Source organism: Arachis stenosperma, chromosome 3, assembly GCF_014773155.1.
Source record: "Arachis stenosperma cultivar V10309 chromosome 3, arast.V10309.gnm1.PFL2, whole genome shotgun sequence".
Taxonomy (NCBI): domain Eukaryota; kingdom Viridiplantae; phylum Streptophyta; class Magnoliopsida; order Fabales; family Fabaceae; genus Arachis; species Arachis stenosperma.
This window is the reverse complement of record NC_080379.1, coordinates 4841300-4866850: the sequence shown is the minus strand read 5'-3', so window position 1 is coordinate 4866850 and position 25551 is coordinate 4841300. Positions and strand designations below refer to the sequence as shown.

At 25.9% G+C, this 25551-nt stretch overlaps 4 protein-coding genes across 12 annotated transcripts; 1 reads left to right on the top strand and 3 right to left on the bottom strand.

Annotated features, from left to right (window-relative positions):
* Positions 1–812: 812 nt before the first annotated feature.
* LOC130968162 (S-adenosyl-L-methionine:benzoic acid/salicylic acid carboxyl methyltransferase 1-like) lies at positions 813–6011 on the bottom strand. Of its 9 annotated transcripts, XM_057893274.1 has the most exons (6): positions 5934–6011; positions 4415–4499; positions 3287–3691; positions 2706–2945; positions 2480–2626; positions 1190–1403 (listed from the first exon to the last, which is right to left on the bottom strand). In XM_057893274.1, exons 1-5 carry the CDS (start codon positions 5966–5968, stop codon positions 2483–2485), a joined length of 909 nt encoding a protein of 302 aa, XP_057749257.1. In that variant the 5' UTR covers positions 5969–6011; the 3' UTR covers positions 1190–1403; positions 2480–2482. The 9 variants fall into 9 exon arrangements, 6 of the variants coding, with proteins under 6 accessions (XP_057749252.1, XP_057749253.1, XP_057749254.1 ...); XM_057893269.1 differs by lacking the exon at positions 2480–2626 and having other exon boundaries at positions 813–1403; XM_057893270.1 differs by lacking the exons at positions 2480–2626; positions 5934–6011 and adding an exon at positions 5562–5699 and having other exon boundaries at positions 813–1403.
* A 1375-nt stretch (positions 6012–7386) lies between these two features.
* Positions 7387–9101, bottom strand: LOC130965263 (chromatin structure-remodeling complex protein SYD-like). The gene is made up of 6 exons (XM_057890003.1): positions 9000–9101; positions 8665–8911; positions 8294–8419; positions 8104–8193; positions 7786–7925; positions 7387–7576 (listed from the first exon to the last, which is right to left on the bottom strand). The coding sequence occupies exons 2-5, from the start codon at positions 8854–8856 to the stop codon at positions 7914–7916; spliced, it is 420 nt and encodes a 139-aa protein (XP_057745986.1). The 5' UTR covers positions 8857–8911; positions 9000–9101; the 3' UTR covers positions 7387–7576; positions 7786–7913.
* Positions 9102–10682: 1581 nt separating this feature from the next.
* On the top strand, positions 10683–13377 carry LOC130965357 (glycine-rich cell wall structural protein 1.0-like). The gene is made up of 3 exons (XM_057890126.1): positions 10683–10816; positions 11067–11334; positions 13372–13377. Exons 1-3 carry the CDS (start codon positions 10683–10685, stop codon positions 13375–13377), a joined length of 408 nt encoding a protein of 135 aa, XP_057746109.1.
* An 88-nt stretch (positions 13378–13465) lies between these two features.
* On the bottom strand, positions 13466–16233 carry LOC130965219 (probable jasmonic acid carboxyl methyltransferase 2). The gene is made up of 4 exons (XM_057889949.1): positions 16164–16233; positions 15634–16038; positions 14740–14979; positions 13466–13955 (listed from the first exon to the last, which is right to left on the bottom strand). The coding sequence occupies exons 1-4, from the start codon at positions 16212–16214 to the stop codon at positions 13581–13583; spliced, it is 1071 nt and encodes a 356-aa protein (XP_057745932.1). The 5' UTR covers positions 16215–16233; the 3' UTR covers positions 13466–13580.
* Between the last annotated feature and the right edge of the window lie 9318 nt (positions 16234–25551).

The window sequence follows — 25551 nt, the reverse complement described above, 5'->3', positions numbered from 1 at the left end:
GAATTAGTTTGACATTTTTAAATTCTTTTAGAAATTATTTTAAAATTTTAAAAAATTTTTAAGGATTATTTTGTATTTTATCTTAGGAATTGATTTCTCTAAAATGTAGACGTAAACACTTAATAATCACATATATAAATTAATGTCAGTAATCATGTTAATAACTAATGGATAAAAATTGTATTATCTAACAAAAATAAATACTAAATATTATTTTATATATTTTAAAATTTAAAAGACTCAAATATCCAACTTTTAAGAGATTTTAGAACCGATTTGAGTAATTTCTCAATATTTAATGTACCATATACACTCGAGAGAATTAGAGGATAAGAAAGAAAGTATTCGGTTCCCACCCTACCCCATATTGCCCAATCTGGAAAGTTAACAAGTTAGTTGCAACTCAATTACTAGTCTGCCATTGTGCGAGTGGGAGAGGTTAGACTGAGAAAAATTCTCCACATTGTATGTGAACTCTTCCCTAAAACAGAAACATAAAAGCATGAAAAATTCAATTAAATTCTAATATTATATTAAAATTAAAATTGAGTCTGTATGTCTAATTCAATCGTAACTATTAGTTCATTAAGTAGTGAGAGTTTGTTATACGTGATAAATTATTTAGAAATTTTATTCATAAAAGATATAAAATCTGTAATAATTTTTTGTATATGTTTAAAATAAATTATCTTAAAATAAACCTTTTTCTAATATAAATTGTCTTAAATATATTAATTTTTGATGTAGTTTTATTTTGTTATATTATTCAAGAAGACAAATAAGAAATACATAGTATATATTTATTGCATTCCTTCAAACATTCTTTAGATATTACTAGAGTAGGAAATTCCAATATGTCGATTTCCATAATTAATTGGAGAATCTTATTCTTATATCTCCGAAAAAGTTCGTCCATGACTTCTTCTCCAAATTGTGCCTTCAAAACAGGTTCTGAACATGCATAAGAGACATTCCTTCCACAGAAGGAAAAAACATTCAATACAAATATAGTAATTTTATGGTACTTAATCCCTTCAAGCATTCTTAGTTAGGGATACTAGGAGAGTAGGAAATTCCAAATTTTTTTCCTCCATCAATTGGACAACCTTAGTTTTAAATCTGAGAAATAATTTGTCCATGACGTTTTCCCCAAATTGTGCTTTCAAAAGAGGTTCTAAAGCAGCTCTGTGTTGTTTAGTTATAAAGTGTGCCCTCATATTTAGATCAAGTTTATTATTCTCATCAACACCTTCGTTTATGTTGGCATCCCAACCCATTATCACAGCTTCTAGCCTTTGAAGACTGAAAGATCCTTCTTTCTCAATTACTTTTTTAGCTTCCTCTATTGTTGGGTCATACAATGGTAAATTAAAGGACTCCAATTTTGTCGCCTCAATCAAATTCTACAACAAATTAAATACCATTATTACAACATTTTATTAGAGTGAAAATTTGGAAATTGTAGATATATAAAACATAACTAAATGCAAACCAAAATGTTATAAAAGATCCCTACACATTTTAAAAAGTAAAAAGAATTTGAAAGAAAAAATATGTGCAACATTTATTGGTAGTATATAGTATATACTGTGGACATAATTGAGAAGGAAATCAGTCAGACTTTATCATTAAAAAGGTTAGGTATGTATTGTAATAATTCAGTCTAACTTAGTTTGTAACTTATTAAAGACTTATTTAAATAACCGATTTTGGCATATTTAAAAGTTTAATGTAGTCTAAATCCTGTTAACGAGCCTCTTAATAAATAAAAACTTTGAATTGAGTTAAAAATTTAAATGAATCTAAAATCTAATAAGATACAAATAAATTTTTTCATATATTTATTAAATAGATTTGGTAAATTTATAAATAATAAATAATATTTTCTTTAACAAAGTTGAAAGTTCTAACTTATAACATTTTGGTAAAAGAAACATATATACATGATACTTTTAAACATATCTGAAGTAGCATGGCAGGTTTTACAGAAAAATGGATTTAGGAGTATTTACGGGTACAGATAATTTGATTACTAGTCTAAAACTAATCCAACCCGATTATATTGGTTTTAGACCTTAGTTGGTTTGGATATTGGTTTTGGGATCGCAAAATTTAAACAATCTAATTAGTTTAATATTAAATAAATAAATAAATAAAATCTAATAATAATATATATACAAATTTATTATTTGACCCTAAAATTTTTTAAATTATAATAGTGATTTAAATTTGAATTGATAATGTATTGCTATTTTATTATTGTTATTACATATTTATAGTATTTATATGATTTGTAATTTTTTCTAATTTTTTAAAAGTTTTTATGAATTTCATTTGTAATTGAGTATTCAATTATTCAAACCGATCTAATCCGAATTTAATCGGTTTGTATTAATTTGGATTCTCTCATTCAAAATCACAAATTCAAATCAATCTAAAAAATTAAAATTTAATTGACTCGATTCTCGTGCTCTCTCACATGTCACATCCAAACCAACCCGATCCATAAACATCCTAAATGGTTCCTCTCAATTTTTTTCGGGCCGGCCATGGCAAGCCAACTAGGCTGATTCCTTCCATGTATGTTAGATAGTTGATCTATACGACAATATCCCTGTATTTGTATCTGTTTCATAAAATTAAATTTTAGCAAAACAAGAAAATACAAAGAAAACAAGAGTTTATATAATATACTTAGTGTGTACCTCTAAGACCATGTCATTGAGTATTGTGCCAATTATGGTCCAAACAGTTCTGATATCACGAGTTTTGTCCCTTCCGAATAAAGTGAGAACCATTCCACCTCCAGCCACTACTTCTTGTGAACGTAATTTCAGAAATACTTTAAAGTCTTTTTGGAATTGTTCAAGATATGCTTTGTGCATTCCTGGAGGACTTGTGCTTGTTAAATGTATATTTTCCTTATTAACCACCTTCTTTGGAGCCTATATTTTGAAAACAAAAATAAAGCATACAATGCAATAAGAGTAAAATCACTAAGAATAAATAATCATTTTAACACCTGAAAGATATTAATTTTGACAAAATAAAAAAAAAATTTATCGAAGAAATTTTCAAATGTCAGTTTCATTTGATAAAATGAATTAATCATTAACATATCATTCTGAACGTTTAGGTTATTTTGTGAAACAGAACCAATATTTAGGAGTATATTTTGTCAAAAATAAAAGTTAGAATTTATTTTAGGAAAATCAAAATTTTTTGGGTGTCAAAATAATTATTTATTCAATGGAGACTTTAATTTGTGCGTTTTGTGGTTTTTCACCTGAGAAAGCCAATGAAGACTAAAAGAAGAATGAACGAAGTGTAAGGAATCATTAGGAAATAGCCTTCTGTAGAATGTCCCTGGAGTGGCATTAATAAAACATGGACCCAATTTGTGTCCCTTCTTTTCTTCTAGGCTTTCCAAGAATTTTGGAAGTGATTTAAAGATGCTATTGAAATCATTCCCATATAGATCATTCAAGAAGAATTGAAAGACCGGTGGTTTGAGATTCAAGTTAGAAGTAGTTGTATCAACAATGTCGATGACATTAGATACCAATTGAAGAGCATTTGGTCCTGAAGAACATCCTAAATCAGCCACCTTAAAACAATGAATAGGAATAATAGTATATAACCTCTTGATACTCTCTTCTACTGTGGCTTTTGCCTCCCTCATCACCTTTTTCTGTCAAAATACATTCATATATTAGTGTCATATAGAACATAATAATGTTAATTAATTAATTTCGTTGTCACTCATGAAACGGCATAAGCGAAATTCCTTTTTGTTCAAATTTGGTCTTTAATTAATAATAATTTTTGTGTGAACTACCAATATCTTTTAGAGGAGAATACAGAATAGATAATATATAAAAGAAAAAGTATAGGTAACTAATAAACTTTTTGAATAATGTGTAAACAATGTGAATTAATGAAGTTAAAAGAGTAAATTTAATTAATAGTATTAAATTAAGGTGTAGTATATTTTCATTTGATTGATAGTTATTCATATTATTCAAGATAGTCATTGTTTACCTAACATTTCCATATATAAAATTTGTTCGGATAAAAAGTACTTATATATCAATCATGGGACTAATAAATGTATTTTTCTTCCACTTTAATATCACATACTTAGTACTAAGCTAAGATGGATTCGGCTTGTATTTTTTTTATTTTGTATAAAAAATATAAAAAATAATTAAAAAAATGTTTTCTTTTCTTTTTACAAATTATCTTTCATATTATATATATATATATATATTGATGAAACATGAAAGTGGGCATGTATGTTGAACTCAAACTGGCCTATTGGTTAACTAATTAACTAATAGTGTTGAGATGTGAGCAATTTTACAGAGAAATAAAGAGAATATTGTTATTATTATTATTATTATTATTTGTGTACCTGAATGATGGAGTTATTAGCATAGCTATTATCTCCTGTGCCATGGTTCATGTGGAGGACTACTTGCTGTGTATCCATTCCTCTTCTTTGATGTTATGGAATAATTAATAACATGATCAAATAAATGGTAACAAATATAACAAATGGAGAATGATTATATTCAGGTCTTATTTTTATTTTATGTAAATCGTTACACGGGTAGGATTTTATATGAAATATGAAAAAAAGAGATAAGAATATTATTATTACAAACAATTTAATAAGAGAAAATCTAGGAGACCAATATTTAATCATCAAAAGGAAAATAAATAATTTTATGCCGTTAAATATTATCTCACATTATTAAAAATATTAATGATAACTAATTAATGACTATACATCACAAATTCTATTGATTCATAGTATTTCTTATTTAATAATACGATCCCTAAAAAATTAATATTATTATATATTTTTAAGATAAAGTAGGAATGATAATAAGACGATAGATTTTGGCACTATCTATCTCGTCCTACATTGACACACAAGTAAATTAATCAGAAATTTAAAAAAAAATTAAGACTTTTATTTGTTATACTTTTAGAAAACTTTTAAATATACGAGTATACTAGTGTACTAATATTTTAGAAAATTTTAATCGTTAATCTTAATTATATATATTATATATTTTTTATAATTAAAATTAATAGTTAAAAATTATTAAAATATCAGTGTATCGATACATTTTAAAATTTTTTTATACTTTTACTTTGTAAATATATATAATTTTATAGATTAATAATTAAATTAATCTTTTAAAAATTATAAATTAATTATTTTTGTTCTTCGATCACTTAATTGACAGTTTAGTCAACTATTAATAATATAAAACATAATAAAAATATAACAGATAAAAGACGTAAATTTTTTAATTTAATTTCTCCTTATAACATAACATTATTTGAACTAGAATAATATATATTTTTTTATGTCTTCTTCACTACACTTGTCTAATAAACATAATATATACATAAAAATTTTAAAGGCAGAAAATATGAAAGATTTGTGAAAGAAGAAGAGAAAACATAATAAAAAGAATCGGGTGAAGAAAGATAAATCAAAGAAAGAAAAATGGAAGAAAAAAAAAGAGGAGGAAGGAGGAAAGTACCAGAGGAAAGATTTTATATGGTAATTTTGAATGACTGAACAAAGAAAAATACTCTTAAGCTGCTCACATGGTCAATGCTTGCTTGTGTTATAAATTGTAATCTGATGAATGAAAATAAACCTACTAGCCTCTATCTATTTATGGATTATATTGTTGCACGTGAATAAAAATGCATATATATAGTTCTATAAAAAAAATATTTTTTCCTTTCCAAATTTATTATTTAAAACTTAAATGTATTATAAAAATAACAAAATTCGTCGGAAGTGTGTGGAATTCACTCTAACTAAAAAAAAATATATTTTAAAAATTAAAATTCGATTAATTTTTTTAATTTATAATAAAAAAAATCTCTGCCCTGATGATAGTTACCTCAAATTTATTGTTGTCATTATCAACATGTTCATTTATGTTGGCAATGGCATGCTAACTCAATATGACAGTTTTCAATCTTTAGAGAGTGAAAGATATATCCTTCTTCCTCAATAATTAATTAACAAATTTCTTATAACTTAAAAAAACTAATATCATTCAAACCTTATCCTAAAATCTAAACAACCTATTAGGTATTAACACATTCATTATCCTAAACCTTATCCTAATTCAATGTACATCACGTATCCTAATATATTCTTATTTAATTTTAATTATTACGAGGTGAATTCTTTTATTTTTTTCTTCATTTATTTGGTAAAGTATTTTTTTATTATTTAATATATATATATTTCACTTAAAGAATATAAAATGAAAAATTACACGTTACTAAATAATTTAAAAAAAATGACTACTTCAAATTGTATCATTAATAGTGACCAATAATAACATTATCATTTCTATTTTTTTACAAAATCATTTCTAGATTAATATCACTATTATTTCTAATTTAACAACACTACAATTTAAATTCCATTTTTAGTTAATTATAACACTATCATTTATAATCTAATATAATTTTTTTAAATTAAACAAAAATTAATACACTAATTTGTTCATTGATGTATCCAACAGCATGAACAACACCGTTTTGTCTATAAAAACGATCTACTACGTCCATGCACGATTTTATTTTTTATATTGGGCGACATAAGGTGTATAACACGGTTATGAAAGTGTAGGGTATTTTACTCAAATGTGATAGTTAGGATCGAAAAATCGGACATACTGATTTGAACTAAGTAATCAGACGACGTTCTGATTTTAGGCTGGGCAGGTACACAAATCGGATCGTCTAATTTGTGCCTCATCAGCCACGTCACAATTAGAAAATGAATTAATACAGACAGATTTACAGACGGATTTAGTCTTTATTACAGACGAATTTTTTGTTACCGACGAAATTACCGACAGATTTTGTCCCTCTGTAAAAGTCCCGTCGAAAATTATTTACCGACGGATTTTTTTTCCGTCAGAAAATTACAGACGGATTTTTACCAGTTACCGACAGATTTTTCCTCTGTAAATTCTGCATCCATTTTTTCGAAGGCGACAAACTTTTCGACGGTTACAGACGGATTTTTCGTCTGTAATTACAGATGGATTTTCAGTCTATAATTACAAACAGATTTTTCGATGGATTTTCAGTCGATAATTACAGACGGATTTTTCAAACTTTGAATACAAACAGAAAATTCGTCTGTAAATCCATCAGCAAGATAATTGTTTTTTTGGATTTTTCATTGCAAAATACACCTTTTTTCATACAAAATAAATATAAATTTAATAAATAAAATTATTTATCTAATTTGTATTCGAATATTTATAATATTTAAAAAAATAAGCAAAATTATTGTATTATCAAACTGAAAAAAAAAGTAATTTACAAGGAAGCCAATATAATTCAAAAAATAAACAAAGTGTATTGATACATCAACTATAATAATAAATAACAACTATACATCAACAAAATGTGTTAATATTGTAGTAGATTTAGCTTATGGAAGATTCAAAATTCCAACCAAGAATGTGACCAAGTTCATAAATATTCCCATAACACATTCTTTCAGCTAGTTCAGTTCCTGCATAGTGAAAAAAAAAGTATGCAAATTTAGAGAGTGTGTAAGAGAGAAGTGAATTTTTGAGAGCACCATACAAAAGCTCCATATTGCGAGACTGATCAACAACCCCCTAAGGATTCAGATCATAATAAAAACTTACTCATGCTGTAAAAACCTAATAAATTTCATATAGATGCATCTAAAAACATATAAACTTGTATACGGAATACCTTATGTAAAGCATCCACCAAAATTGGGATGATACTGTCACTCAAAAACTTCAGATAGGATGCATCCCGACCTTGAGATTGCCCTTTCTCAATAGCCAACTTTGTAGTTAAATCTTCATAATTTTATTTCATAGAAGCAACTAGAATGAATTAATGAATACATGAACCATAACAAAAATAAGAAGCCACATAAAAATTATCGTTCCTTTTCTTTTTTTTTTTAAAAAAAATAAAATAAAACAAGATCATAGTATGCAGAAAAACAGAACTCAGGAGCAGTAGCATAGTAATCTTAGGCAGTTGGACTTATTAAGATACCTTGTGTTTAAGCCTCCGAAGTACGAATGGTCTCAGAACTTGGTGCAAACGATTGATGATCAAGAGGTTCTCCTCCTCAGATAGTAAGGCCTTGTTATAAGTTTGAAATCAGACAAGCAGAATAATGAGGTTGACAGTTAACCATGAAGACTTCAAATATCAATAGATCAAAACATTATCCATAGCTTACTTCATCTGGCGAGTTATCTCCAGCACTCTCAAATGGCTTATTAAACCACTGGAAAAAATCCTTAGATGAATTAAATATGTTATGTAACAAGAAGTTAAGTAGTGCCCATAGTTCCTCAAGATTTTTCTGCAGAAAATATAAATAAACCAGCACTAAATAATAGTATCAACTATATGTTTTAAAACTATTTTTAAATCATATATATATATATATAGGGGCAAAACTAGATAAAATATTAGAAGGGGGCAAAAAATATTTACACAATAAAATAAGACTAAAATAAAATTTTAAGGGGGACTAAACTAAAATTTACATATAATTTACATGTAAAAAATTAAAATTAGGGGGGTCGTTGCCCCCTTTTCTTATACCTGGCTCCGCCATATATATATATATATGAGAACCTGCAATGGAGTTCCAGTTAACAACAATCTATGAGAGATCTGATAGTGTTTTAAGTCAGCATTCAACTTGCAAGAAGCATTTTTTATGCGATGGCCCTCATCAATTATTATATAATGCCAGTGTATTTTGCTAAGCTTTGGTCTGTCATGCTTGTTCATTAGATATTCATATGTTGTCAGGAGGACATTGAATTTCTGGTGAATAATCCTGTCCCTAAATCACAGAACAAGTGATAAGAATCATACAAGGCAATGTATCAAAACAAATTGAGTTGCATATCAATTTTTGAAAGCCCCATTACTTAAATAACCGACGTCGCTCCTCAGGTGGTCCAGCATAGACAATTTTATGTACATTAGGAGCCCAAAAGTTGATTTCTGAATCCCAACCAGGTAGAACTGAAGAGGGCACAACCACAAGAAATAACGCGTTTGGAATGAAAAATTAGCGAGAGAAACAAGGGATGTTGTTAGGGCTAACCTGGTTAGTGAAGTGCGAATAGATCAAAAGATTGAAGATATATGCAACCCTATATATAAAGTGTTTGATTCGATTTGATTCGGTTAGTGGAGAAGCTGGTCTTTGTCGGAGAAGAAGTTATCAACGGAGTCAACTATCATTCCGAGTTTCGCTTCAAGTTTCGCCATTCAACAATAACCACCGAGTTTCCACCGAGTTGAGATGAGCTTCACAAATCGCTCCAGATGCGATGAGAACGGCGACGAAGGGAGCCCGTGTGACGCAAGGGATGACAGAGAGATCCTGTGACGCGAGCGGCGGCGACAGTGGCGGAAGAAGCTGGTGCGACGGAGAGAAGAAGAAACTGGTGACGGAGAGACTCATTTGATTTGTGTGGAGTGTGACTGTGAATGGATCCAGAGGGTGGGATAAAATTAGGTTTTCAATATTTCCGACGGAAAATTTGAATTACAGATGAAAAATTCTGTCTGTAATAATTTAATAAAACGCAGCATTTTGTCTATTTAATTACAGACAGATTTTTCGTTTGTAATTATTTTTCACTGAAAAAAATTAATTTTTCCGACGAAATTATCGACGGATTCTCTTTTCCGTCTGTAATTTATGCTAATCCATTTTTTTGTTTTCTGACAAAAAATTCCTCTGAAATTCTCTCTGTGTTTTAGTGGGATAAAATCCGTCGGAAATATCCGTCTGTAATAACTAGTTTTCTAGTAGTGCGTCAAGCATGCAAGCTGCGGCCCCTCCCTGGTTGTATACAATACTCGAAGCAATATATTATTTTCCACCTTCACTTTCGTTCCAACAACACTACAATCCCACCACCTTTACTTTCATTTATTCTTCTCCATTGTTAACCCAAATCTGACCTTCAATAAAAAAAAAGTTGGACCACTGCCTAACAATGCCAAAAAGAAGGAGAGTGAAAGATGTTAATCGTCCAAAATTTTATATTGCTAATTATCTTGATCATCTTAATTATGTAAGTTTTTATTTTTAAATATTTTAATTTAATTAAAATAAAAGTTACAATGTTAGAAATTAATAGTTTATTACAAAGATAATATTAGAGATAAGTGTAATAATAATAATCTTTAATGATTTTGATTTAACTAAAATAACAGTGATAATGTTAGATTAGTTGTTTATTAATGTTGATAGTATTAGAAAATAACGTAGTAATAATCTTTAAATATTTTAATTTAATTAAAATAATAGTAAGATTAGAGATTAGTAGTAAAATAAAAGGATAAGTACTGTTTTGGTTCCTAACGTTGAGGGTCAGAATCGAAACCGTCCCTAATGTAATTTTCGACTTAAAATCGTCCTTTTCAATAAATTTTTTTAATTTATTCCGAAATTATCCTTACTTTAATAAAAAAATATAAAATTAAAAAAAAAAGAAAACGCGTTTTGGGGGGGGAGGCAAAGGGTATACGAAGGGGGAGGGGGAGGGAGAGGGGGAAGGGGAAGGGGGGAGGGGGGACGGCGCCAGCGGCGAAACATGGAGGGGAAGGGGAAAGGACGTGGGGTTCGGGGTTGGGGGAAGGGGAAAGGACGCGGGGTGGAGGTGGGGGGAAGGGGAGAGGCGGAGGGGGGAGGGGGAAGGGGACGGCGGCTGTCACTGTTGCCTCGGCTGTTTCCACCGCCGCTGGATCCGTCGCGTGCGTCATCGTCCGAGGAGCCACCGCCGTCCTTGCTCGTCATCTCCCTTAGAGCCGTCGTCATCGAGGGCTAGCAGAGAGAGAAATGCGAGAGTCAGGGTCACCACCTCGCCGCCTCTGCCTCGCCGCCTCTGTGAATTTCTGGATTTCTTTTTCTTTTGTTGTGGAACATTATTGTTGCTGATTTGTTGATTTGTTATTTTCTGCTTGTTGATTTGTTGTAGAATATTATTGTTTCTGCTTGTTGATTTATTGGGGGTGGGAGAAGGGAATACGGGAAGGGGGAGGGGACGGGTGGGGACGCTGGGTGGGGGGAAGGGGGAGGCAGTGAGGGGGAGGGGAGGGGGAGGGGAAAAGGGGGAGGGGGACAGCGGTGACGTTGGTGGTGGTGTTGGTAGTGGTGGAGTGGCAGTGGGTGTTGATGATGATGATGATGGTGATGATGATGCTGATAATGGTGGTGGAGTGGCAGTTGGTGGTGGTGGTGAAGAGGTAATTATGTTGGTAGTGATGAGCGTATTTTTGTCAAAAAAAATAAAAAGGACGATTTTAATACGAAAAAAACGTTAAAGACAATTTTAAATCGAAAATTAGAAGAGGGACGATTTTGATTCTGACCCTCAATATTAGGGACCAAAATCGTACTTATTCCTAAAATAATTCTAGTGATATTGTTAGTTAGAGATTAGTATAATAACATTTTTTTTAAAGATTACGATAATGCATGATAATAAATTAGTTATTGTTATTAATAGATTGTTGTAATAATAATTCTTACTATATACCGTGTGGAAGTAAATTAATTATTATAAGAATATTAAGTAATAAGTTTTATTAAGATTAAACGTGTGATAATAAATAAATTAATTAGTGTTAATTGTTTGTAATAAATAATTTTATTGTAGTAATAATTTTTATTAAAATCTAGGTACGATAATAAAATAATTATTATGAGTATAATATAGAAGATATATAAAATAGAATGGAATAAATATTTACTTAATTGATGTATTATTATTATTATTATTATTATTATTATTATTATTATTATTATTATTAATGCTATATAAATATAAAATAAAGAATAAGAGTTGTTATGATAAAATAATATTATTTTAGACATTAAAATAGGTAATTTTAATACATCTAAAAATAATTAGATTTATATTTAAGATTTATTGATAACCGTTAGAGTGTAAAAAATATAGATGTGAATTCTTTGTAAATTAAAGTTAGTGTATTTTGAGTAGTTAATAATATAGTTGTTAACATGATAATGTTTTACTGGTTATGTGATTATGAAAATGTGAGTATGATAAATTTAAGTTGTTAATTAAACAAGGTTATATTTGTTTAATGTGGAATCGTGACTATGTTTTTGGGACCGGTTTTTAAGATACACTGAAAATATTTCTTGTATGTTCGCTTCATTGGTTACGTATTTTATTTGAAATTGAACAAATCCACCAAATACAGATACAGGATATCTGTACAGAATACATACATGACACTCCCCTACGTATTTGAGGATCCATCTTCTCCCAAATCACACCTTTTAATTCTTCAAATGACAGTGTGAATGGAATCACAACATCTAATGGATTTTCACACACAAATTTCACTCCAAATATTTGTAATGAAATTTGGCCATGATAATACATTTTTAATCTTACTCTATCATCCATGATGGAATAGAGAATATGAGAAAGAAAGCTTCGAGTTTCAGAAAACTCAAAACTGTGAGAAGAAGATGAGAAAGTTGGTTGGTAGCTCGATTTTGGTTTGAGTATTTATGAAGCTCAAATCGAACCGTTCGACCGCTTAGTCCAATTTAAAATTTTTTTAACACTAAAATCGGATCATCTATTTTGTAGTTGACCGCCAAAAAAAAATTTCATCTCCAAAAAATTGCTTGGTCCGACTTCTTGGATTTCTCACCGGCAATCCTGAAATTGTTGGGTCCAATTTCTTTGGCTCAAAATCATCTCGTCTCCTTTCATGAAATCGCTCCATCCAATTTTTTTACAAACAGAATCAAAATCTGACACAAATCGGACACTTCTCTTGCCTGTATAAAATCGGACTATCCAAATTTTTCACAACACCTAAACACCATCACAGCATTGTAAAATTCTTCTAAAATTCATAACCATGCGTTACACCAATATAAGTGTCATATGCAAAAAAAATTAACCCATGCTCTCACTTTCATGTGATAATTGCGCAAATTATTTCTCGAAAATTCTGAAGAGAGAATTGAAAATAATAGATCGTTAAGGTAAGGCAAATTACGCCTCCAACTAATTCGTTGTTGGTTCTCACAAACTGTCCTCCTCTTATAGTGCTAATTCATTCTTAGGTACAACAAGCACTAATTTATTTATAATTATATTAGACGTGCCCTAAAATTAACCATTAAATACGTATATTAATTAAAATATGATTTTTAATTTAGTGTCTTTTGTAATCCATGCCAACTCAAGCGTTGAAATCCTTGTAATTGTAAGTACATTTAATTTTTCGCTATAGGAATGACAAACTCAAAAACTTAGAAATTCAAAATAAGAGGAATTACAATAACATTGTGTCTCCAATTTTCTTTTTACAATTTTTTTAAGGCCAAATAATAACTCCTCAATTTAAAATATCAAAAGATATTTCTGAACAATTATTTTGTTATATAATTCAAGAAGAGAAATAAAAATGAACGAAAAAAGAATACATGTTATTGCATTCCTTTAAACATTCTTTATCAACGACATTACGAGCGTAGGAAATTCTAATATTTCGACCTCCATAATTAATTGGACAATCTTATTCTTATATCTCTGAAAAAGTTCGTCCATGACTTGTTCTCCAAATTGTGCCATCAAAACAGGTTCTAATGCAGCTCTAACGAATTTAGTTGTAACCTCTGCCTTCATATTGAGATCAAGTTTATTGTTGTTATCAACAACATCTTCATTTATGTTGGCACCCCAATCCAATGCGACACATTCTAGCCTTAGAAGAGTGAAAGATCCTTCATCCTCAATTACTTCTTTAGCTTCCTCTATTGTTGGGTCATACAATGGTAAATCAAAGGATTCTAATTTTGTAGCTTCAATCAAATTCTACAAACCAAAATAATATAGTGACAATTATTAGAGAAACTTCAAACACGAATTGTAAAGAGCAAAATTAGTAGTTTGAATAATATCAAGGACTAGTAATTTTTGTTTATATTATCCATAATTTTTAGTTAGCAATCTAACATTTTTAGCTCAATAGTCTAATTTTATATTTTTAACCTACACTTTAAAATTTTACTGTCTAACTACGTACTGGCTAATATATATAATTTGGATAAACTACTAAAAATGTCTTCAATTTTCGAATATGTTAAAAAAAATATCCTCCACTTTATTAACAACAAAAATGTCTCCAAACCATTTTAAAATGCGATAAAATATCAACGTAAAATATATATTCTCAAAAGTGCTTTAAAGGTTGAATTTTGATACCATTTTTGATATTTTTATTCTTAAAATTTGATGATTTTATGTTAAGTAAATTTTTTTTATAATTTATTTCAAATAATAGCTAAGAAAAAATAAAAAATTTAGAAATTAATTTTTTATCTAATTTTTTATATACTTTTTAAATAGTTATCTAAAATTTCTATAAAATTTTAGACTAAATACATAAGTGATTTAAAATATAAAAGTTATTTGTCATTTATAAAAGAAAATATTATTTTTAATTAATTTTATCATATTTTTTAATATTTTAAAAATATTTTTATTGTTATTAAAAATAAAATATATTTTTGTCAATTTTTAGAAATCAGGTGCGGTTCTGATTATTTAACCTATAATATATATTAGACACAGACACAGTAGGTTATATTTAATGTACCTCTAAGACCATATCATTGAGTGTTGTGCCAAGCAGGCTCCAAGAAGTTCTGATTTCACGAGTTTTGTCCCTTCCAATTAGAGTCAGAATCATGCCACCTCCAGGCACCAGTTCTTGTGAACGTAATTTCAGAAATAGTTTAAAGTCCTTTTGGAATTGTTCACCATATGCTTTGTGCATTGCTGGAGAACTTGTTCTTGTTAAATGTATATTTTTCTTATTACCCAAGTCCTTTGGAGCCTGTTGAAAAACATAAATATATGAATATCTATATACTTACTCTATTTCTTCTTATAATTTTACAAAAAGATTAATTAAATGTTTATATTAGATGAAAAAATAATTAGATGTTTACTTAGCTACTTGATATATATCTTTCAAAAGGAACACAATAATTCTAGAATATTTACTTTCATAACATTATACAATTATCCTAAATCAAATACAAAAAATGTGTATATTTCAATAATATTTTGTAAAAAAAAAAACAGTTAACAAAATCTAATTAAAATTTTTTATTTGATATATAGATTCAATTACAAATTTTTAAACTTTTGTAAAGATCTAAATGAAATTTTACTGAAATTATAAAGGCTGACAAAATAATTATGTTAATTTAAAATTGAGTGATTTTCAATTCAGTATTATTCCTCAATTTATAGAAACATATATAACATTAAATATTTTAGGATAAATATTTAATTAGGAGTGTAAGTATGCAACCAAATACAAATAAAAGAAATAAAATAAAATAGAATTTACAAAATTTCTAGAGAGATAAAACTATGTTTGGAAACAAAACTTTTTAATTGAAGTGCTATATATTTTACATATTATATAATATTTTGGTTGTAAATAACATGGATTAGGTCCCTTTGGTTCATATGTTCTTACCTGAGAAAGCCAATGAAGACTAAAAGAAGAATGAATAAAGTGTAAGGAACCGTTGGGAAATAGCCTCTTGTAGAATGTCCCTGGAGTTGCATTGATAAAACATGTACCAAATTTGTGTCCCTTCTTTTCTTCTAGGCTTTCCAAGAATTGTGGAAGTGATTTAAAGATGCTATTGAAATCATTCCCATATAGATCATTCAAGAAGAACTGAAAGACCGGTGGTTTGAGATTCAAGTTAGAAGTAGTTGTATGAACAATGTCGATGACATTAGATACCAATTGAAGAGCATTTGGTCCTGAAGAACAACCTAAGTCAGCCACCTTAAAACAATGAATAGGAATAATAGTATATAGCCTCATGATACTCTCTTCTACTATGGGTTTTGCCTCCCTCATCACCTTGTTCTGTTAAAATGATATTGATATATAAGAATGTTAATATCTATCATTGTAAATCATGAATGGGCATAAGCAAATTTAATTTCAGAGAATAAAGAGAACATTATTATTATTATGATGATGTTGTGTACCTGAATGATAGAGTTATGAGCATAGCTATTATCTCCCATGCCATGGTTCATGTGGAGGACCACTTGCTGTCTCTCCATTATATTCCTCCTCTTCCTAAATGTTTGTCTTCTTTGATGTTGTGAAATGACAATATGATCAAACTAAAGCATTTCTTGTCTTTAAATACATTATTTATTCTCTATTGTTAGGAATTGAAATTGGGCGAACTCATAATATAAAGAAATTATAACATGAATAATTAAATTTTCCACCGCTTTGAATTTGTGCATCGTATTTTTTTATTTTGCAAAAGAATTATTATAGGAACAATTAGAGCGAGTGCTACAAAATATAACATTAATCATTAAAAATCCTATTAGGGAGGATAAACCCGTGTTAAATATTAGATCGGTATAAAAAAAATAGAGTCACTCGGATAAAGACGCCTAAAACGTCTTTTTTTAAAGATGTTTTTATGTTGTGTTTTAATTGGTTTTTATATAATGAATTCGGTGTTCCTTATTACATATTATTAAATTCCTCAAAAGATTTTCTTTCCAAAAATAATAAAAAAATATTTAATTTAGACTAAAACAAAAAAGATAATAGATTAACTATTAGATTCTTTTAAAAGATTATTTACATAAAAAATATATCACATTCATCAAAATATATATATATATATATATATATAAAACAATCTCAAACCTCTTAAAATTTTTATAAATAAAAAAATAATTAATTTATATTCGTATAATATATAAAATAATTACTATATTATTATTATATTATAGATTAAGATTCATTAATTTAAATTTTTTTTATTTTTAATATAAGCATTAAAAATAAACAAAATTTTTATAAATAAATATAGTGTAACAAAATATATATAATATTAATTAGTTCTTAAAAAAGTTTAAAAAATAGTTTCTTTTATTTTAGTAAAATAACTATTTATTAAAGTAGACAAATTAATTATTTTCTTCTCATATAGAGTTTTTTTAAGACATAAAAGTAATTAATTAGGACACTGATTAAGATAATTAAAGTTACTATTTTATTAAATTTTTAATTTAAAGAAAAATCCTAGCTAATTTTAGTATAGAAATTTTGAATTTGAAAACATTGATAAAAATTATGTTGAATTTTGATTTATTTGATTCTCATCTAAATTAATCACTACATAAGTTAAAGTTCTATTTTGAAATTATATTCGAGCATTAATCTGATTTTTAAAGTTTCAATTTACTTAGTTTGATTTTTTAACTTAGGTGTCCGTGACTCATATTAGGGTTTTAAGTGTTTAGTTGAAAAAAAATAAGGTAAAAAAAATTTCAATTGTCACATCAAATAGTCGCTAGAATGTATAATGTAGCAGTCGTTAGTCCATCTCAGCATGTCGTTAACGATTTTGTGAGACAGTGACAAAAATAAGATTAGGAACCAATATGAGTCATAACTATTAAGTTGGGAGACTAAATTGAGTAAATCGAAATTTTTGAAATTAGATTGAAACATAGTTTTTAGAACCGAACCAGTGATCGAACCGGTCAAGCTACTGGTTCACTAATTTATTGGTTCAACCGATAAATCACTGGTTGAACCGATAAAATCGGTCTCACGTAAATATAAAATATCAAATAATTAAAAACTTAAAATTAAAATTTGAAATACATATCTTCACTAACATTTTATGAAGAATCAAGTATCAACTTCTAAAAATAACTAATATAAAAAAACCATAAAATTTTAATACTACAATAGTATCTTATTTTGACACAATAAAAAAATAATTAATTTACAAAGCTTATCATCTAACTATAATATCAGTAGATTTTAACACTAACATCAAAACAAATAACCTTAATCACAATACTAGCAATAAAATAGATCAAGTAAATTAATAAATTTTTACTGAAATTTATATTTACATTAATACTGGTATATAATTAAAATATAATTAATTTTTAAATAAAAAAAATTAAATTAAATTAGATATTTATGTATACTATATAATTAGTATTTGTCAAATACAATACGTAGAAGTGCAATGGCTAAGTTACAAGTAGAGGTTGCTTTTGCTTCAAGGTTCTTGGTTCGAGACCTTGTGGAGACATTTTAAAAAAATTTTCTCACTTCGATTTTTACAACTATGGATTGAAATACGAACAAAATTTCAGAGACCAATAAGTATTATCTCTTTGTTGACAATTAGGTTGTTTTAATGGTAATTAAGATCTAATAATGGTTTATAATAAAAGAAGCATTCTTTTGCAACAATGAACCTATAGTAGTAGTTAGAGGTGTTCATAGATTAGATCATATCCATAATCCACAGTATTTATTCGTATCTAATCTGTAATTTGAGGATATGATCTGATATGTAAGATGATCGGATTTGATCGAATCGGATCCACACTCTAATCAGATAGAAGTAAATATGTTAAAAAAAGTAAACAAAAAAATTATTGACTCTTTTTATAAAAATAAATTTTTTTAACATTTTTTATTTTATGGATATATTTGGTATCTGATCCAAATATAAAAAGTGCGAATATCGAATTTGATCTAAGGAGTTTAGTGCGGATTGGATCAAAATTTCAGCCATATCCCATCTGTAAACACCCCTAGCAATAATAACTAAAAAATTATAATGATTATATTTTTAACTAAGAGGAAGTGCCAAAAAAAGTACTAAATATAAGAACATTTAATCAAATATTAAAAGAAAATTTTACTTTAAAACAGTTGGACTTTTTTTGCTCATATATATATATATATATATATATATATATATATATATATATAGGGACGGATCTACTTTAGGGGATGTGGGGGCAAGTGCCCCCACTAAAATTTTGTTAAGTTACATGTAGTATATGGAATAAAAATTTATTTGCCCCCATTTAATAAATAAATTTGACCCCACTATAATTTTTTTTAATCGATTTCTGTTTTCATAATGTATAGAAAAAAAATCTCACTATTTTATAATAATACTATATTAATTATAAAAATAATTAAATAATAATAATAAAAATAATTAAAAATTAAGTCAGTTATTTAAATTTAAGTACTAAAAATAATTTTTGTATGCTCTCTAACATTCTAATTCTCTTCTTTTGTTATTCTTTTTTTATTCTATGGCTCCTAGTAAGACTCCTTAACTTCATTATTTAATTTCTTTTGATTCAATTAAAGATTTATTTTTATTTTTTTATTTTTAATTCATTCAATTATTTTGTATTTTATTTTGTAATTATATTATTATATATTTTTATTACATGGTTAAATATTATTGAATAATAAGATCCATTAATAATTTAAATTTTGAAATATAGTAATATTAATTAACAATAAATAACAGTTAAAATAAAAAGTAACATCTAAATATACGAATATCTATTGATTTTCTTCTTTTGAAGTTAGTTCTAATTTTTTTAGTAACGATATTAATTAAAAAAAATTAATTATGAATATTATAAAAAGTCAGTTTTGTAATCTTATAAGACATTAATTTTTAAATAATTATTTATTAATATATATAAAAAAATAAAATATTTAATTGTATTAATAATAAAAGAATTATCAATTTTTTTAAATATCAAATTTAAAAGGATAAAATTCTAAGTTATATGTTATTATTTAAATTACTATATAAGTGTTTTAATTTATTAGTTAAATAACTAGAAGATTAATTATATTTTATAATAATAAAATATAATTATAAAATTATTATCATGTTATACATATTTTGCCCCCACTAATCAAATTTTCTGGATCCGTCACTGTATATATATATATATATATATATATATATATATATATATATAATGTAATAATAACAATAATATGATAATTGTTTTATATATCACACAAATATAAACATTTTTTTCTATGATCTTAAGAAAGATTTTTGTAAGTCTCTAACCTTGTTCTGGATTTTTGTAGTGTTAGCTCTCATATTATCAATTTGATTCATATATAATTTGGATGATAAATTATTTGGTGACGTGCTTCCTTTTTTACTGTGATATATTTGATTCATATATATATTTGTTTATTATCATTATTATTATTATTATTATTATTATTATTATTATTATTATTATGTACATTAAAAAATAACAGGCCAAATTAATGTCATAACATAATAGAAGTATCTTCTCTAATGGAGGAAACAAAATTCTTTTCAATAGTTTATTTAACGTTTAGTAGAATAAAAATAAATTTTATTAGAATAAATTTTAGTATGAGTTTAATATTTTTATTCATCATAAAATATTTATAGAATTACTCGTAGATAAATTTTGAAAAAAAGAAAAAAAACCATGATTTTTAATTTTATTTTTAAATAAACTTTATTTTTAATTTTAAAATAATTTTATTTTTATTTTTTAATAATATTAATTTTTTACCGTATATAATTATTCAATTATTTTTTAATCATATATAAATAAATTATTCTTAATAAGACTTTTTTGTGTTATTCAATTATCTTTTTTAAAAAATAATTAATTATTAAAATAATTAAACTTTTCACAATAAAAATAATAAAAAAACTATGAACGAAAAAAATTAACCATCCTGATAATTTTTTGTATTTTTATTCATATTTTAATTATAAACATAAATATAATTTAATTATATTATTTATGAAATGTGACAATAGATGTAGATAAATTTAGTTATATTACTTATATATAGTTTCATTATATTGTATTGCTTATAAATTTAGATTATAATTATGACAATAGAATTGTTCTTGTATTTTTATATGTGTGACTAATTGGTGGTGTTAAAACATTACTCTTAAATATAAATAAGGTTTATAATTTAAAAAATCAAAGACTCAACTAAAAAGATACGAAACAAATTATGTTAAAATATTCTAACTCTTTAAAATAAAAATATTCGAAATTTAATTAAAAATTATTTAAAATTTAAACTCAATAAAAATTTATATACAATGTGTTTTGTATTAAATATATTTAATAACATATTATATCATATTGGTTGAAATTAGCTTTTATAATGTTAATTTTTTAATAACACTTTATTAGAAAAAAATCATCTTTTCAGAATTTTTTAAAAATTAATTAATATTATATATATTTTGTTACATTACATCTTATTATAAAAAATTTATTTATTTCTAATGCTTATATTAAAAATAAAAATAAAATTTAAATTAGTAAATTTTAATCTATAATATAATAATAATATAGTAATTGTTTTATATATTATACGAATAAAAATTAATTATTTTTTTATTTATAAAAAATTTAAAAGCTTGTTATATATATATATATATATATATATATATATATATATATATATATATATATATCGATGAATGTGATATATTTTTTATATAAATAATCTTTTAAAAAATTTAATAGTTAATTTATTATCTTTTTTGTTTTAGTCCAAATTAAATGTTTTTTATTATTTTTGGAAAGAAAATCTTTTAAAAAATTTAATAATATGTGATGAAGAATACCGAATAAATTATACAGAAACTAATTAAAACATAATATGAAAACATCTTAAAAAAAAGACGTTTTAGACGTCTTTTATCTAAGTGGCCTAAAAAAAAATACCCAAAACTTTTCTTTAACATCAATTAACAATTTTGTTTAATAAGACTAATAAATACACTAATGGTATTCGGCGGAGAGGACATGAATCGTAGTTTAAGTATAAACAGCAAATAACAAAGACAACCAGTTACAGGAAATGTTAGGAAATTTTTTGAGCTCTAACACGTTTCATTTTGTGTCAAAGAAAAAAATTAAAATTACACACCAAATAATTAAAAGAAAAATAGAATTCAATAACGATTTTAAATTAAATTAAAAAAATAAAAGAATAAGTAGCACGATAATGCAATATACAAGTCAATGCCTACATGTGGTAAGCCAACCATCCCCCACGTACAATAAAATGATATTATTTGGAAATATAATAAATTGAATTTTATAGTTAGGAGTGGCATAGCATATCTTCAGCATTCAGACGTTTTTAGTATATTTTGAAGGAGTACTCATGGTTGGACCTATGAGCCATATAGATAAAATAAAAAACATAGCCATGTGAATAACGCAGGTGGTATTATATTCTAGTATATTTAGCAGGAATCAACCAATCACGTGAAATTAAACAAAAACATACGCAACTGTCAACTCATGCGTCCTTATTGGAAAACAAAAATGCACACACATCAAAATATGATGAAAGGACTTTCCTTAAAATGATATGCAAATTGTCAATGATAGAAGCTAAGCCATATACGGATATACCAAATTTGTATTTAATGCAAATTATAATTAAATGGAATAATGTAACTTGATGTAATGCTTTTTTTTTTCTAATACTTTGTTTGGATGTTTCAAAAAAAAAAAAAGAAAAAAAAATAAGAGAAAAAAATTTAATAAATAAATAAAAAAAGTTGAGTTATTTGTATGTTATTTGGATGAATAGAAAATAGATGGAAAGAAAATAAAAAGAAAATTTTTCTTTATTTGGATAGAAAGAAAAGTAAATATTTTTATTTACATTAATATCCTTATCATAAAATAATAGTATAAAATTACATTAATACCCTTATCATAAAATAAAGTATAAATATTTTTATTTATTTATATTTTATTATATTTTATAAATATTATAAAATATTATAATTTTATATATTTAATTTAAATTATTTATCTAATACATATATTGTTTAAATATAAATTTTTATTATAATAATATATTAAAACTAAGGGTAAATCACAATAATAAACTAAGGGGATCAAAATTTTACACAAATCCGTCAAACCAAAATCTGCTTCGTGAATCCACCAATGCACATTTATATGTAGTTTGAACCAACTTGATTCGAACTCCATTTCTACATAATTCGAAATTATACACAAACACATGCACACACTAATTCGAACCAAATAGGTTCGAATTATACACAACACACACGCACACACTAATTCGAACCAGGTTGGTTCGAATTACACACATAGTAATTTCTATGCTGTTAAAAAATTAATAATTTATTAAAAAAATTTTATTAAAAAAATTAATAATTTAAAAATTAAAAAATATATATTTTATTTCTTACATTAAAAAAAAGCTAACAAAATATTTAATTACGAGACTTCTTTAAAATATTTGTGATCTATCAATTCGAATTCCATACAATACTCTTTTGTCTATTTTTAATAGCTCATGAATATTTTTTAATAAATTTATTTCAATTATACTACAAAAAATATTTTATCCTATGCAAAATAATTTTAAAAAAATGGCTTAAAAAGTTAGGAGTACTGTAAAAATTTGTAATGTTCTAATAACTTAGGTAAATACATGCATATACTCAAATTTTAAATAAAATACTCTACATAGTCAATAATAATTTAGAAATGAAAGAAAATATTTAATTCCATACAAAATAATTAAAAATATATTTTATTCTAATACAAAAAAATTTTAAAAAATGGCTTAAAAGATGTTATGAGTACTATAAAAAATTGTAATATTCCAGTGATTTAGGCAAATACATGATAAAAATATTTTTTTTTTAAGATCTAAATTATTATTGACTATGTAGAGTATTTCTTTAATGTCCTAAGTCATTAGGATATTATAAATTTTTACGAATTTGTAATATATGGTGATTCGAATCACCATATAATTTAGGAGTACTATAAAAATTTGTAATATATGGTTGACTTAGATCATTATAGAAATACTCTACATAGTCAATAATAATTTAGATCTTAAAGAAAAAATATTTTTATCATGTATTTACCTAAATCACTATAATATTATAATTTTTTATAGTACTCATAACATCTTTTAAGCTATTTTTTAAAATTTTTTTGTACTAGAATAAAATATATTTTTTAATTATTTTGTATGGAATAAAATATTTTCTTTCATTTCTAAATTATTATTGACTATATAGAGTATTTTATTTAAAATTTGAGTACATGGATATATTTACCTAAGTTATTAGAACATTACAAATTTGTATAGTACTCCTAACATTTTTTAAGCCATTTTTTTTAATTGTTTTGCAGAGGAGAAAATATTTTTTGTAGTATAATTTAAATAAATTTATTAAAAAATATTCATGAGCTATTAAAAATAGACAAAAGAGTATTGTATGGAATTCGAATTGATAGATCACAAATATTTTAAAGAAGTCTCGTAATTAAATATTTTGCTAACTTTTTTTAATGTATGAAATAAAATATATATTTTTTAATTTTTAAATTATTAATTTTTTTAATAAAATTTTTTTAATAAATTATAAATTTTTCACAGCATAGAAATTACTATGTGTAATTCGAACCAAGCTGCTTTGAATTAGTGTGTGCGTGTGTCTTGTGTATAATTCGAACCTATTTGGTTCGAATTAGTGTGTGCAAGTGTTTGTATATAATTTGAACCTATTTGGTTCGAATTATGTAGAAATGGAGTTCGGATCAAGTTGGTTCATATAAATGTGCATTGGTGGATTTACGAAGCAGATTTTGTTTGACGGATTTGTGTAAAATTTTGCTCCCCTTGGTTTATTATTGTGATTTACTCTAAAACTAAATTTATATTAGTATTTGTCAATAATAATATAACTAAGGGTAGTGAAAATATAAAATTATAGCACTTTTCTTTTTGTTTTCTTGCTTGTGATGATGGAAAGAAAATTTTTTTAGTGAAATCCACACAAAAATTTTGTTTCTTTCCTATTTTCTTTGATAACCAAACAAAAAAAAATATCATTTTTCATCTATTTTTTTTTCATTCATTTTCCATCAAATTAAACCAAACATAGTGTAAGAATGAATACCCATCATTTGATAACCTTTTTGAAGGATCACGGAATTTTAATTTTTTTTAACTACGTAGATTGGTTAATTTTTTGTGAATGATCTCTTTTTTGAGTTAATAGAATGTGTGCGACATGTTAATTAGTTAATCTATTTATTAAATGCCAGTTAGAATAACGAATTTCTTTTGTTAGAAATCTTGTTATCTGTTGAGATAATTGTCAGAGATATTCTCTACATCCAAATAATTTTGGTATCCAAATTCATCCAAGCACGCTTCTTCTCTTCTTCTTCTTCTTTTCTCCCCCGCACTTATTCTTCTCATGCTCATTTACGCACGGAGCGTCTTCTTCTCCGCGTTCCTCCTCCTCCTCATTCTCCTCTTTCTTTTTCGCATTCCTTCTTCTTCACGTATTTTCTCCTTATCGTAATTCTTTTGTTGTTGCTGCTGCTGTATTTTTTTGTCTTTTCCTCCTTCTCTCCCTGATGAAGAAGCAGTAGAAGGTGAGAAAAAAGAGTTTTGAATTGTACAAAATAGAAATGAACCAAACATGTTATTATGGTGAAACAATTGTTTAGT

Excerpts from the sequence above, each read along its gene's own strand:
- LOC130968162 (XM_057893269.1), bottom strand. The coding sequence starts at position 5,968 with ATGAACATGTTGATAATGACAACAATAAATTTGAG. Across the intron at positions 4,500-5,933 it reads ATGACAACAATAAATTTGAG|AAGAGGAATGGATACACAGC; the intron begins GTAACTATCATC and ends ATAACATCAAAG. Across the intron at positions 3,692-4,414 it reads CTAATAACTCCATCATTCAG|AAAAAGGTGATGAGGGAGGC; the intron begins GTACACAAATAA and ends GTATTTTGACAG.
- LOC130965263 (XM_057890003.1), bottom strand. The coding sequence starts at position 8,856 with ATGAACAAGCATGACAGACCAAAGCTTAGCAAAATACACTGGCATTAT. Across the intron at positions 8,420-8,664 it reads TATATATATGGCGGAGCCAG|AAAAATCTTGAGGAACTATG; the intron begins GTATAAGAAAAG and ends TATTTTCTGCAG. Across the intron at positions 8,194-8,293 it reads GAGATAACTCGCCAGATGAA|GCCTTACTATCTGAGGAGGA; the intron begins GTAAGCTATGGA and ends ACTTATAACAAG.
- LOC130965357 (XM_057890126.1), top strand. The coding sequence starts at position 10,683 with ATGGAGGGGAAGGGGAAAGGACGTGGGGTTCGGGGTTGGGGGAAGGGG. Across the intron at positions 10,817-11,066 it reads CTGTCACTGTTGCCTCGGCT|AATATTATTGTTTCTGCTTG; the intron begins GTTTCCACCGCC and ends GATTTGTTGTAG.
- LOC130965219 (XM_057889949.1), bottom strand. The coding sequence starts at position 16,214 with ATGAACCATGGCATGGGAGATAATAGCTATGCTCATAACTCTATCATT. Across the intron at positions 16,039-16,163 it reads CTCATAACTCTATCATTCAG|AACAAGGTGATGAGGGAGGC; the intron begins GTACACAACATC and ends TCATTTTAACAG. Across the intron at positions 14,980-15,633 it reads GTCTTCATTGGCTTTCTCAG|GCTCCAAAGGACTTGGGTAA; the intron begins GTAAGAACATAT and ends GTTTTTCAACAG.